The sequence below is a fragment of the Rhipicephalus microplus genome, chromosome 4 (genome assembly GCF_043290135.1).
Source record: "Rhipicephalus microplus isolate Deutch F79 chromosome 4, USDA_Rmic, whole genome shotgun sequence".
Taxonomy (NCBI): domain Eukaryota; kingdom Metazoa; phylum Arthropoda; class Arachnida; order Ixodida; family Ixodidae; genus Rhipicephalus; species Rhipicephalus microplus.
This window is the reverse complement of record NC_134703.1, coordinates 87554318-87568558: the sequence shown is the minus strand read 5'-3', so window position 1 is coordinate 87568558 and position 14241 is coordinate 87554318. Positions and strand designations below refer to the sequence as shown.

Sequence of the window (14241 nt, the reverse complement as noted above, 5' to 3'; positions counted from 1 at the left end):
CCTTTTCTTTTTTGAAGTTAAGTCGCACGAGCAGCACAAAGACTTTTCACAGGATGCAGCTATGCCACATGAAAGATCTGGAAAAAAAAGAAAAAAAAAAGGCATCTCTAATGTGCACAGCAAAGCGCATAGATATGGCATTGTAGCGAATTGGTGCAGTTGGGCCACCACAACAGTGTAAGTAAATTCGTGTTAAATCTTGAAGAAAGGTAAAGCTAAAGTAATCAACTATATATCTGTAATTCCTCATTTACTTTTCTAGAGCTGCACATGACCATTGTAACCGGTTACATTTTAAATGAAGTAATTGTAATCGGTTACTTATTTTCTGTAATGTGTACATGTCTGGGTAGAATGCCCTCACGATATCATGCTTGTGTAACAGCAGTGTGGATATCTGGATGGGATGGTTGACCGGTTGGATGTTGACTACATTGGGTCACAAGCAAACTTGCCCTCCGAGAGGCTTGTGCACACTGTGTACACACTGATGGAACACGCTGTGGTTCACTACAGCACAAGATGATCAAGTGTAACTAGATCCATAATCTGACTGATTGCAGTGGTGAACAAAACTTGGAAGTTGTGCATGTTTAAAAGGATTTATCTTTGCACCTATGCCTTTCCCATTCACAGCCAAGTGGCTTCGGTGGCACTATGTTCTAGTGGCAACACAGGCCTACAAATTTTCTTCTGCATGGCTGCCATTGCCTGTAGGCTGTGCTGCACAATACGTCTGAGAATATTTTTAGGGTTTAGTATGACACTTCTGCATTAAGCCAATATTATTAGGTATACACTTCTGCATGAAGCTTTCTTTGAGAAAGAGCCATGAAAAGAGATGAACAGTTTTTGACTGGCCTATATATAAAAAAAGAATTGCTAATATAACTAATTATTACATTCTAAGGTGTAACACTTACTTTGATAATCATTATATAAAAAACAAGTCACTACTTCATAAGTGAAGTAGTGACTTTTTTGGCAATCTTTTCCATGGTATGTACATACTCTCAGAATAATATTCAGATGTTTACTAGTAGTGATCATTTATTTTACAACCAAACTAAAGAGCGAATTAGATTTGAGACTGGATTCTCAAGCAGTACTTCTACTCACCTGCCCTATTTGCTTAGCTGGAAAGGTGGACTCTCTGTTGAAGGTATTTTTTCACATGTCTGCGGTTCGTACTGAGAATAATATGTGCATCGGTGACCATGGCACATGACATGACTTGGATTAACAGCCTTTCTATTTTCCTCGTTTTCTTCATAATACTACCTGGGGTTTCATGTGGCGAAAGCATATAGATACGATGCTTAGGCACGCTGCATTGGAAGACTCTGAAACATTTACCAATCAGCCGTCCTCCAATGCGTGCAAATATTGTACAATACACGAGCCTCCAGCATTCCGCACCCATCGAAATGAGACTGCCATGACTGGAATTGAACCCACGACCTCTGGGTCACTAGCACAGTTGTTTTGTTAATAAGGATCAAAGAAACATGCAAGAAGGCTCACCAAATTTTATTACAAAAACTTCTCATTTATAAAAAAACTATATACAGTATATAAAACAAAGTGCACCCAGTTCTTAAAAAAGATAAAAAAATACATTTATACTGTGACCTTAACAGCCTTTATTTCTATCAATATTTTGGGCAAGTTAGTAATATAGCTTCCATATGACTGACCATCAAAAAAGACATGAACAAGACATAAATTTGGTTGAAAGTTCACGCTGGGTGTTTCTTCGCTCTTGTCCATGTCTCTCTCATTGTGCAGTCGTACTGAAGTTATGAACTTAGCAGCATAATTGCTGTGCATTCAGGAAGGTTACATAAATACACCACATGTTTGAAAAGACACGTAAAACTAGCTTTACACTATATACAGCAAGATTTGTGTAGAAGGAAAACGCAAGATAGAAGAGAACACAAGAAAAGTAATTAACCAAGCACCCAAAATGCATACATTTGCACGAGAAAGTGGAATGGAAGTACAGGTAAATAAGATTGTGCGCATTGAGAGCAGGTAGAAATGCACATACATAAACAGAGCAAATGTATGTTGTTAATACATAAAAACGCCTATACATGAACTGGTTTGCTTCAAGCAACAACTACATTACAGAGAAACATGACATCCACTAAAACAATGGCAAGTAGCCAATAAAAGAGAACTGAGACGGAATTCAAATATTTTCAGATTGTTCAAAATAAAAACACAGGTGTTGAGAACCCTGAAAAGATTAACATGGTGTCTAAGAATGCATTATGTTTTTAATACCCCTATCCTGAGACGACATTTTCCGTTTCGATATGAAGAGATCATTTCACAACGCCTTGATGACACAGTCTGACATTACGGGGAAATGGAAATTCGCAACATACTAGCAGCAGCTCTGTCATCTGCTTCTAGTCACATACGGTGCACGTAAACAACTATTTTTATGATTTTAGGCTGCATGCAGGCCGCATAGTTTGCAATACCATAGAACTGTGTTGACTCGTGATAATGTCCATTGCAGTAGGGCTGGCTGCACATATGCTAGGCGGTGCAAATTTCATTATCGAAGTAGAATAAGTTACACATGTTTGCCCAACTCCGGCGTGTGCAGAGCATTAACAGTGCACAATTCCTTGCATAGGTCTGCAAACTCACTCCCGAGGCCCCTCACTCAGGCTCAGATTCCGATCGAGCCGACACTCTGAGTGAATAATGTTTTCGCAAGTCTGCGTCCGAGTGAGTCCAGTTGAAAATTTTCCTGAGTGTACATCTGAGTGAGTCTGGCTCCAGAAAATTTTTGCAAGTCTGAGTCCGAGCGAGTCCAAAGCGCAAATTATATTTCTCAAGTGAGACTGAGTGAATTCCAAGTTCTTTTGCCGACTTAGGTTGTATCTAGTCATCTTCAGCATTACTGTAAGCCTCACCTGGATTTACATTTATACCTGCATCTACTCACAGGTACTCCAAAGCAGTGTGTTGTTCATATGGCGTTTCAGTATTTGTTAATTAGAGGCGTGAATTACGTAGAGGGGTGCCTTGACCTCCCTCCAGCAACTCTTCCAGAAAATTTCTTGATTATTACAACTTACGCTGTTATCTTTTGCAAGAAAAATGGCGTTACTGGTTTGGAAGCACTTGGAACTCGTTTTTGAAGCTACTATGCTAATCGGCACCAAGAAGAACAGCGATTACGCGAGATATAGGTGTTAAAAAGCATTGTCACCCTGGCTTAATAAGCCAATTCTAGGCTGACGAACTCACGAGTCAACTCACTCGGAATCGCTCAGACTGAGATCGAGCCATGAGTCTGAGTGAGCACGGGTGAGTAATGTTTTGGTGAGTTTGAGTCCGAGTGAGTCCAGCAGAAGAAAATTTCTGTGAGTGTGAGTACGAGTGAGTCTGGCTCATAAAAAGTTTCGCAGGTCTGAGTCCCAGTGAGTCCAAAGCTCAAAACTTATCCCATGAGCGAAGTTTTGCCGCCCTATGCCAAGAAAACAAAATTGTCCCTTTCACGATGCTGAAAAATTATGTCAGCATTCCTTTAAAAATCCAGGGACAGTGATAACAAAAAAACCCATGCTTGATTTCCCAAAATCTTTTTTTAAATAGTCACCATTAATTACAGGGCACACCCACAGAGAACTGCTCATACCGCTAACAAAATATAAACAAATATTGAGATATTGTTCTTCTACATACCGCTGAAAAAAAACTTTAAAGATATTTAAGCTTCAAGAAGAGAACACGATAGTGCAATCACGCTCACTTTGCATTTCCTAGCCCCACTTCGCTCCTTTGTGGACACCTTGACCGTGCCAGGAGCAATGCATGCAACATTGGCAGTTTCAAACTACAGCTGTGTCAATAATTGTATCCGCCCCTAAGTAGCACCCTTGCACAAGGTTTTTAAGGATATTGTCAATAACATTAAAAATAATGAACATAAAAGTAGAATCCAAGCTCACATACACTATACTTTTTCCTTTAACACTGTCAGCCTTTGAGTACCTCCTCTCCATACAGTGGCTGTCACTAAAACGAGGCAGTTGGAATTGGGAACTCCCAGCACTTATTGCTGAACTAAGTTTTGAGAATATAAATATTAGTATCCCAAGACACAGTAAGACGTACTTTTGTAAGCAGGTTTCTTTTTCTTTTGTTCTTTGAGTGTGCAAGAGAATGCCCACAACATCACCTCACTTGATTAAAATCATGATCATTCTAAAATCAAAACATTCTAAACTTACAACCTGTGATACAGTTGTGCGATAGCCAAAGACGCTAAGACAACCGAAGATACTAAATGTAAAATATTCTCATATTTATGCTTGCATTCCAATTTTACAGCAGCAAGCAGTTAGGAATGGTGCTCAGCATTTGAACAACCACTAGCGTTATATGGTTAATCAAAACTCTGATTTTTTATTTACGTTTATTTCTTAAATACTACATGTGATCCAACTTTCACTTGTTGCCAATTGCTTTCTTACCTACACAACAACTAAACAGGTATTTACGTTTACCGGGTACAAAAATTCGAACCTTACATTTGCTACATACATACACACTCTTTACAACGACCATTGAAGTATTGAAGAAAAGCACCAGAGAACCATATTTGGTTTAATTGGTTGTCAATTGGCTGAATGAGTATGAACATATTTTTGTTAACAAGGCCAATTCAGATTGCAAGGCACAGGCCTGCACAGGCCTGCACAGGGCACCAGCGAAATGCTTTACTCTGCAAGTTCAGACAGGCTGGGTCTGTTCAAGAAGGTCCTGCAAGAAACAACATATTATCATGTGCTGAAAGGACCACTTACATGCACAGCGTAATCAGTACTGCAATTAGATTATAAAGATAAACCTACCTATAACAAACCTCTACACAATGAATTCCCAGATATTACCAACTAATTTTATTCCCCTTTGTTACTTCATAAAAGCACATACAATTGCAACCTCTATTGGTGAATTCCAATGTTAAAGCGGGAGCAAGTTTTTTTGATTTGCAGCCGAGAATCTGCATTCTACTGGTAGATTCAGAGCAAAGTTGCGTTTTCCACTGGCAGATTTGGAGCAACCCACTCCGCGACGGAGTGTTCTGCGTGATCCATATTGAAGAGACGGATTTCACCAGAGCTCCGAGAATGCGTTGCAGTCATTTCCGGTAGAGCCGGTCAGCTAGGTTGTTTACAGCATTTTTTTTTAGGCTGTGTCTAGACACCCTGTCCACTTGTCCACATTGTTAAAATAGTTTCGTTTGACTCCGCTGGATGTGCTACTGCTGATAGCCGTCTCGCTTTGAGCGACAGCGAGAGGACTAGTTCTGCTAGCAGCAGCAGCAGTGAGGACGATGAGGCATACGTGCTATATGAAATGGTTTGTAAGGAAACGTTTCCTGGCCAACAGTGTATAAGGCCGAAGATTATTGCTTACTTCGAAAAAGCTTCCAGTACCGGTTTTGTGACGTATGCATAAACAACTTCCGGAGTGACCTCACACAGGGCATTCACATGTTCCACTCGCAGATCTGGCTTGGCACAGTTTGAGTGCTCGCTCCAGAACTTCGGCGGCCGCTCCGGATCAATCAGTGGAATTCGCCATATGTAACAAAGTTCCAGTGGGAGACACTCTTGATATATAAGTAATGAATTATCACCGCCAGCAATCTAGGACCTACGTCACAAATATTGTCATTTTTGATCAACCATGCAACTTCTACGGTTGCCTTGCCAACGACGAAACACGAAGCCCCGGCAACAGCAAGGCAAGAGCAATCGCTTGTTAGTGCACGCAGGTGTATGCGAGACTGGCCAGCATCTCTCGAGCCTACTTGACCTGGTTTTGCTGCAGTTCTTGCCGCCGCACATGCCCGAATGTGCCCTCGTCCCTCCATTAAAACAAAAAACAACTACTGCTTTTGCATAGGCAGCAACACCTTTCGGTTGCTGCCGAAGTCTATGAACCGCACTTTGTTAAACTGACAACAGATGATGCTAATAAAAATTTTCCTCCACGCTATCATGCTTCGAGTTCGCACCGCAGAGCCCTTCTCCAAACAGTATTGTGTGGTATCCATGTCGTCAGCTCTCTGTTTTCGATGGCATTCGAGCATGCGTTGACTAAATGAGCGCACCGTGTGGCCCCCTGATGACGTTCAGCTTTGCAATATTTTTTTTTGATGCGAAGAATCGCTTTGTTGCTATGGAGGAGGTGTCAGGTTAGCGCTGGTGGAAGCTGTCCATGACCCCGCTGGACGACAGATCTACAGATCTTCGGAGGTCAAAGCTGTCCGTCCGTGACCCCGCTGGACGACAGATCTTCGGAGGTCGACTCGTCAAGTGCTTTGCCGTCTTGCACCTCTCGACCCGCTGCGCGTTCGCTAGTCCATAGACTTCGCGATTAGCTGGAGCTAATAATGACAAAGCCCGCAACAAAAAAAAAAAAAAAACACAATTGGCAGGCAATTGACACTGAGTGCTGATTTTTCTTTACCATCGCTAGACAGAACTGATCATTAATAGATCGGATATTGGTGGCCACTATTCGTGGTGGACCGTTCTCGTCCTGAAAGTATGCAAAGCGATGTTTGAAGATGGAAGTTATTGAATTTGGGATTTCTGTTATTGGAAAGTACGTTGTAAAGATGTCCTGACCATCTTGCTAGCCTCACATTTTTGTCAATTATATCCTAATGTCTGTTACGCCAGAATGTGTAGTAAATGAAGCACAATAAGTGGAACAAATAGGAATGTCGGCGTAGCAATGTTAATTTGCAGTTTCAGAATGTCTGTTGCAAGCAGATATGTTGTAACAATGTTACACTCTACATAGCAGTATATTGTGACATTTTAGCTGTTTCTTGCGAAAATGAACCGGGCAGTCTCTGATGCAATGCACTGCTGCAATGCTAAAGTACTTCTTTCACAGACTATGCGTTCTAGATATATCCAACTCGAAGAGTATTGCAAGATAGTTTGAAATCTTGACAACTCGAAATAAAGAATATGTATATTAAAAGCTTAAATCAAAGCAGCACAGGCCTCAAAACACTTTTCAAGATCGTTTGATATATCTGAGATCGACTGTAAACAGAAAGTCATGAGTATAAGGAGCCTTTTGGTAGGAAAAAGCAACTCACAGGTCCTCGAGAGGTGCGAGCGATGCCGCAGTAGATGACTGTATCAGTGCTTCTGCGGCACCACTGCTGGCGATGACCGCGACGACTGCCTGGGAGACTGTTTTCATAAAGACCTGCTCCACCACGCTTCCGGATACAGTCAACTCTGGTGTTAGCAAGCAAAAAAAAAGACATAGAATGATTGTGAGCTCATTAAATTAACGGTGTTCATGCTGAGATTAAGTGGCTCGAGAATGCATGACAGACAAGAATGACTAAAGGTTGGAGCACATGCAGCAAGGCTGTGCATGCTCCGTGCTGAGATGACAATGATCATAACGACTAAGCGCACAGGGGCTCGTAATCTTGCTGGTGGTAAGCAGTAACAGCAATAATAATTTCAGAGATCTTATGAGCCAAAACTGGTTATGAGGCATACCATATAGGTGGACTCAAATGGCACAGCACACGGGCTCTAGCATTTCACCTGCCAGGATCGAAGACCCAACTTTCGGGTCAGCAGCTGAGCGCCATAACTACTAATCAGCCCTCAATGCAAAGAACAGGCAAGCCAATATGGCCGGTTTCTTTATATGCATTGTCTTAATGTGTGCATGGTGATGGCTGGTGCACAACCACAAGTTTTTTTTTTAATAATACTCATTGAGGTATAACACGACGCAGTCTTTTCCCCCAAGGTGGGCTATAGGCACGAGAAATTCCATTTAAAATAGTCACCGTATGGGTTTTTCATTCCAAGTCCAGAAGTTTTTCTTACTCAAGTACATAAACTGTCAGGAACAACGTGCAGTTCAGTCTGACTGTCAGGCCAAATCAGACATTTTACTGAAAGCACCACCTTGATGTTAAAGCTGAAGCCGATTTAATGAACAAAGATAATGAATTATTACCAGTAGATAAGTAGACGAATTTTCGGTTGGCCATGCTTAAATATAAATAGTACCCTACTGCCTGCTATAAAACTGAATACGCAAGACCCAGGACAATACAGGCAACAGCCAAGTGAATAAGCATTTGTTTGCTCACAGCCTAACAATGTTCTAACGAAAATGTCTTCTACGAAGCAAAAGAAAATTGGACACGTGTTTAGGCTTAGTGTATGCTTTGGCTGCCCCATCGCCATAACAATGATCCCATACGACAACATTGACAGCAAGATGAAGCGTTAAAATGGCACAACTCAACATTCAGTAATTAAGCGTTGGTCATGCAATATTAAATGAACCATCAAATGAACACCATGTCAATTAATCAGAAGGCATAAACTCGATTGCAAGTTTTCTAAAACCAATATATGCATTTAAATTTAATTTCCGTGTAGAATATATTTATTTAGCATGTTTTCATTTCCATTTTGATGTCATGCGTACTTAGTTTGACTGCAATAAATATACAATGGCGTTCCTTGCACATGCATGAACTCGCCTAGATTTTGATTCCTATGCAGCAAGACCTAGTCAGACACAGTTTCAGTAAAAATTACCATAAAAGAAGAAAAAAATTTACAGAGAGGCCAGACAAGTTTCTCAGCAACGAAGAGCGATGTTAATGTTAACTATGATTCAAGATGTAGAGTACTTACCCTCTACTTCGCCCTCATTCTCAAAAGACCCGAGGAAGGGCAACATCATTTCCGATGGCTGTAGTTTGCCTCCTGAAGGCTTGGAAAATGCCCTACAATGCCAAGTTCATGTTTCAACTCGATTCTTAACTAGACTTTTAAAAACTATTTACACACAAAGACACACATGCCATCTTGCATTTGTACTGCTATTCCTAATCTATAGCAATAACAGTTAAAGGTAAACTCCAGCGATTTTTCGAGATCAATAAATCTCAATTAAATTCGCTGGGTACGTTCCTTTACACTTTTCCATTTCCATAATTCATGCCAAATTACAGGCTTGAGAGGTGTACTGATTGTTTGCAAATAAATCATAAAGATTGCCTTGAAACGCTTACTTGGCTTGCCATAATTACTGATAACATTGTCTTTGTGACGTCATGTTTGGCATGCCAACGAAAGTGACGCAGCTGATGGCATTGCTACTGTGACTGCTGCAGCATTTATTGTGCTGGCCACAAGGGGATGGCAACGGTGCTTGGCATAAAAAAAAACTTACTTCCTTTCCCTGTAGCCTTTGGCTGGTGCCTCACTGGTCTTCTTTCAGTTTTCACACCCCACGCCAGCAGGACCAGTATACGCCTTCCAATTTTTACCAAATAGTACGTCATACGTAGACCTGACGCTCAGTTGCGTTTCGGTTTCAGTATTGCGCCTTAGTGCAATAACAATTATATGAACACTCTCAGCTGGATTTTGCCGCCGGCGTCGGCATCGCCATCACTCACTGTATAATACGTGTCTATTTATATGAAAATGCAAGAAAGAAAAATTATCCAGAAAAAGATTCCGGCTTGTGGAATCAAACGCAGGACCTCTGAATTGTGAGTGCTAGACGTTAGCCACTGAGCCATGAAGGAGCAACTCCTTCAAAGTTCTAACGGCAAGCTATTTATATCTACCACTTACCGCTGGTAACGGCATCTCGGGGAAACAATCGCACTTTCAGCATTACCAGCAAAGATGGTGCAATGAGCGCGCGTCGCCACAGCGTCACGATGAGGCGGCAAATGCTCTTGTCTCCCATGTGTACTTTGCCCCACAGGGAGGGGGCAGGGTGGACGCTCACGCATGCGCTTATTTCGCAATGAGGACAATTGTACATTTTGGCTGGCCTTGGGCCTTTACCAGAACGATTCTGTTGTAGTTACCGGGTGCACGAATGTCACTGCAATCGTTGCACAGTCTCTGTTTGCTAAAAGGGTGTGCTTTTCAGACACAGCAAAGTAACAACTAAGACGCTTATTCGCGTTCATCTGTACCTGTGAGTAAGTTTGGTGCATGAGAAATGCGAGGCACGTTTAGATCTGCTTGCCATTCTGCGTGTGACTTTACAACTTGTTGCTGTCGCTTTCATTGCTGTGCCTTTGCAGCAAAGCTGCGACTTTTTTGAATTTCCAAAGCATTCCAGCTAATGGGCTTGTGACAAGAGTGTCTCAGGAACATAAAAACACCATTACTATGACATGGTCAAAGATCGCCAGCATTGGCCATTGAAGGACCACTCACCAGGCCCCATAACAAACTTTAGTTAGACTATGGCAGTAGTTGTGTGTCTGATGAACATTATGCCGAGGCGAAAGCATTATGCAAGGAATCGAGCTAGAAACCTTTGCCACTCGCCCCACGTAGCCTTTACAAGCCCACTCTCTTCCCTATCCTCTCCAGTATCCTAACAAACATCACGTGTGCATGACATTTACGAGCAAGCCCAACCCACGAGGACTCGAGCGAAGTTGTTTTGTTGACCAGTGCTGTTTTTCAGTCTAGTGCTTGTTTCTCTGGGATGGATTGCCTCGGTGCGCACTCGTTTGGAGACGCTGGTTTAACCCACCAGAATAGATGAAAATATAGAGTGCTCGAACGCGTAGGACCACTAATTTCTTTTCCAGGGCTGACGTCTGCTCCATGCGCTAACTGCGGGGACATGAGCGCATGTGAAACACAGGCATATTAGCCCCGCATCTCGTTGCAACTCACGGCAAAAAAAAAATTAATTGAAAATAAACAAGACGGGCTATTCCCTTTTTGTGTTTCATTATTTTATCAAGTTTTATTCATGCAACAAATTACACAATCTACACATTTCCCATGAAATAAATTTCACCATGTCACATGCTACTATTGGCCACATCGGAGCACATTTCTCTACGTAGATGACCAATGCCACAGCACCACCGTCAACATAGGGCGATTCCTACGTGTACGTCCTGCTCTCATTCTCCAGGCACTTGCTCGAGAAAGGAAAGGAAAGCGACGTTCAACTTGAAATTTCGACCCATTTCCGCGACGCCAAGTGCTACAAATTTTGGCAGACGTGATCGCGAACGCTACATGTATGCATTGCACTCGCCAGCTCAAACTTGTCAAACCTGGTGAGTGTCCTTTTAAAGGAATGAGCTCACTTGTACATTATACGCATGAACCCGGCCCCATTTGATTGATCAGGTGTTGAACAGTGCCATCTGCATCAGTAAATGTTCAGGACAGCATTCCCAGAGTAAGATTCGATTGCCGGACAGAAATCGAAGTGCACCGGTGAACTGTAACCACATGAGATATAAATTATGATTTGATTTATAGAACGTCTCGTATATCTTTTGAAAAATTTTCAATTTTTCAGATTACTTGCATGAAGCTTGCCCCTGACTAACCCTCAGTAAAATGATCAAGGGCGTCGTGACGAGAGCCACCACTTAGCCATTATTATCTGACACGTACCATGATTTAGCCATCATAACACTGGCAAACACTAACCAATGATAATATACCAGCATATAATCAAAGCCAACATGCTGGTCTTGAAGAAAGTGCACTGGTCTACTTTCTTTGTGCGCCAACTGTTTCTCGTTAGGCAATCAGGCTGTTGCTACAGCATTTTTTAACCCAGAAACTATGCTAAAGATGTCTTGGGAATTATAAATAAAAGACTTGCCTTTTGGCTGCTTGCCGAAGTGCTTCAAAGCCAAACAGCACCCGGATGACAGATAGTGTGCCAACTTGCCCTCCAGCACACAGCTGTGCGTCGATGGCTCCAAACTCGTAGGTCAATGACACCGTCTGCATAATTAATGTCTTGCCCAATGCAATTTACACAGAACCTTATTTACAGCAAAACACACACAACAAAAAATGCTCATTGGTAAGGAACAACTATGAGAAATATTAGAATGAATAGAGCTATTTTCGGAGGCAACCTGTTTTGGAAGTGGAGCCAAGGCTACCAGTGCGGGGCTTGCACACAATCGTGTTGCTCCGTAAGTAATGAGAAAGGTTGTGGCTGATTTACATTTTGCTCGTTCGCATTACAAGCAAGGCTAAACCTGCTCATAACGAACCTCCATATAAGGAATTCCTTGATATAACAAAGGTTTTTTATTCCCCACCGTACTCCATCGAAGCACATGTATTTGCAACCTCTATGTAACAAAGTAATGGTGGAAAATAACCTTGATATCACGAATTTTCCCCACAGACAACCTAGGCATTTCGCCCCAGATAATGTCATTTTAGCACATTTACGGTTGCCCCGCCGTACTCGTGGCCCCGACGACTGTTAGGCAAGAGCGTGCGCTCATATTGCGCACCGGTGTGCGCGAGGCGGGCAGGCGGGCCTGCGCCCCACGAGTTGGCGTTGCCGCCATTCTTGCCGCCGCAGGGGCATGCGGGTATAAGCTCCCCCTTTAAAAAAAAAAAAAAAAAGAACTGCTTTTGAGTTGGCAATGCCACGTTTTTAGTTAGCATTACATATGTGGGGCTGCACTGGATAGCAAGGGAGCTTTACCTAATAGTTTTCCGCAGTATCCATGTCGTTCGCTCTTAGTTTCACTCTGTGCACACATTATTTTTTCCTTTTTTTTTTAATGCAGACAATCGTGTCGTCACTGCTGACGGGATTTCAGATTAGGCACAGATGGAAACCCTCCAATACCACGGTGACAAGCACGAATCTTCAAAGGTTGACTCGTCACGTGTTTCTGTTTGCGCCACGATTTCAAGGGAAAAAGCACTTCTTCCTGGAGCGGCCCTAACTGCTTAAACCAGTGCATTGTAGAATTTCTGCGACATCAGATCCAGAAGGGTTGGCTGCCAGCCTTACTTCTTATACCATTACCATTTATTGCTCTCGCATTCATTGCATTGCATTCAATGCGTCGTTGTGTTGTTGCCAGAGCTAATTGGCTAATTGCGAAGGCTACAGTCCTTGGAACTCGAACCGCAAACGGAAACGCGTGATGAGTCGACCTCCAAAGACGCATAGTTGTCACCTCGGTCTCGGAGAGTTTCCATCAGTGCCTAATCTGACATACCCTTGGTAGGGATGACACGGCTGTCCACATTAAAATAATAATGACAATAAAAAAACCCCCACAGCTGAACTTGGTTGAGGACCACACTATGCGCGCGCAGTGAAACCATGCACGCGCGCACAGCGTTGAAAATGAAGAGCGAACGACACGGATACCGTGAAATATTCGGTAAAGCACCCCTTATATTTAGCCCGGCCCCATAGAGTATGTGACACTAACTATAAGCATGGCACTGCCAGCGTAAGTTTTTTAAATTTATTTGGTTCGGAGGGGGAGAGCGCATCTGCGCATGCACCCGTGGCGGCAAGAATGACGGCAATGCCGACTGATGGGGTGCAGGCCCGCCTGCCCGCCTCGCGCACATTTGCATGCTATAGTGAGTGTTTTATTTCACCTGGAAGTTGTTGGGGCCACGAGCAAGCCGCCAACGTTTCGCGCTACGTCGGCGGAAAATGCATGCTGGTACCAAAGTTCCGAAATTCGGGGTGAAATTCCTAGGTTGTCTGAGGTGAAAATTCGTTATATCAAGGTTGTCTCCTGCTGTTACTTTGCTTCTATGGAGTAATGGCTGAAAATAGAAAAACTTCACTATATGGAGGTTCATTAAAAGAAGGTTTACCTGCACTAGTAAGCGTGCACTCTTCTGCTTTCTCCCGTGGTGAACGTTACACACTGAAGAACTCCACACTGAAAAGCTTGGCGGCGGCATCGCTCCAGTTTACTTTGGCAAACCTTATAATAATGAATTTAATTTCACTGCATACATAATTGTTACAGCCCATCGCAAGTTAACAATAAAAATGCGACAGACTAAAAAGTGAAGCATGAACTTTCAAAATCAAGCAGGTGTGCATTACGACGCGAATGCAGAAAACGGGAGAGAACAGTTGGCGCGGCAGGCTCTCGCATGCCCTCGATGCAGAAAGAAGTCCGTGCTATGCATTGACCGATCCGTCAGCAGGTTTGGGTGCTAGGGTAAGCCACCCTAGTTTGGGTACGGCATTCTAGGAACCGCAGTTCAGGGGAAGTCCTAGGAAGAAAGGACTTCGCACTCGCAGCCCAATTTATGTCTGTGCAACCAATACCTTTTTTTTTATTACTTTTGAAATTATGATGTTCGTTTACTCAGCAGCACAAGGCAACTGAAGCTG

At 42.8% G+C, this 14241-nt stretch overlaps 1 protein-coding gene across 6 annotated transcripts in view; it reads right to left on the bottom strand.

The window, feature by feature from the left end:
- Positions 1-1509: 1509 nt before the first annotated feature.
- The window catches only part of LOC119172189 (uncharacterized), a 108661-nt gene continuing 95929 nt past the window's right edge, over positions 1510-14241 (bottom strand). For 4 of the 6 annotated variants that reach the window (XM_037423216.2, XM_075893277.1, XM_075893276.1 and 1 more), the window contains 4 exons: positions 11716-11855; positions 8739-8830; positions 7157-7301; positions 1510-4791 (listed from right to left, as the gene is read on the bottom strand). In XM_037423216.2, coding sequence (XP_037279113.2) covers positions 4749-4791; positions 7157-7301; positions 8739-8830; positions 11716-11855 — 420 coding nt within the window. In that variant the 3' untranslated portion in view covers positions 1510-4748. The remainder of the gene's footprint in view (positions 4792-7156; positions 7302-8738; positions 8831-11715; positions 11856-14241) is intronic. The other 2 variants (XM_075893275.1, XM_075893274.1) reach the window with 2 other exon arrangements.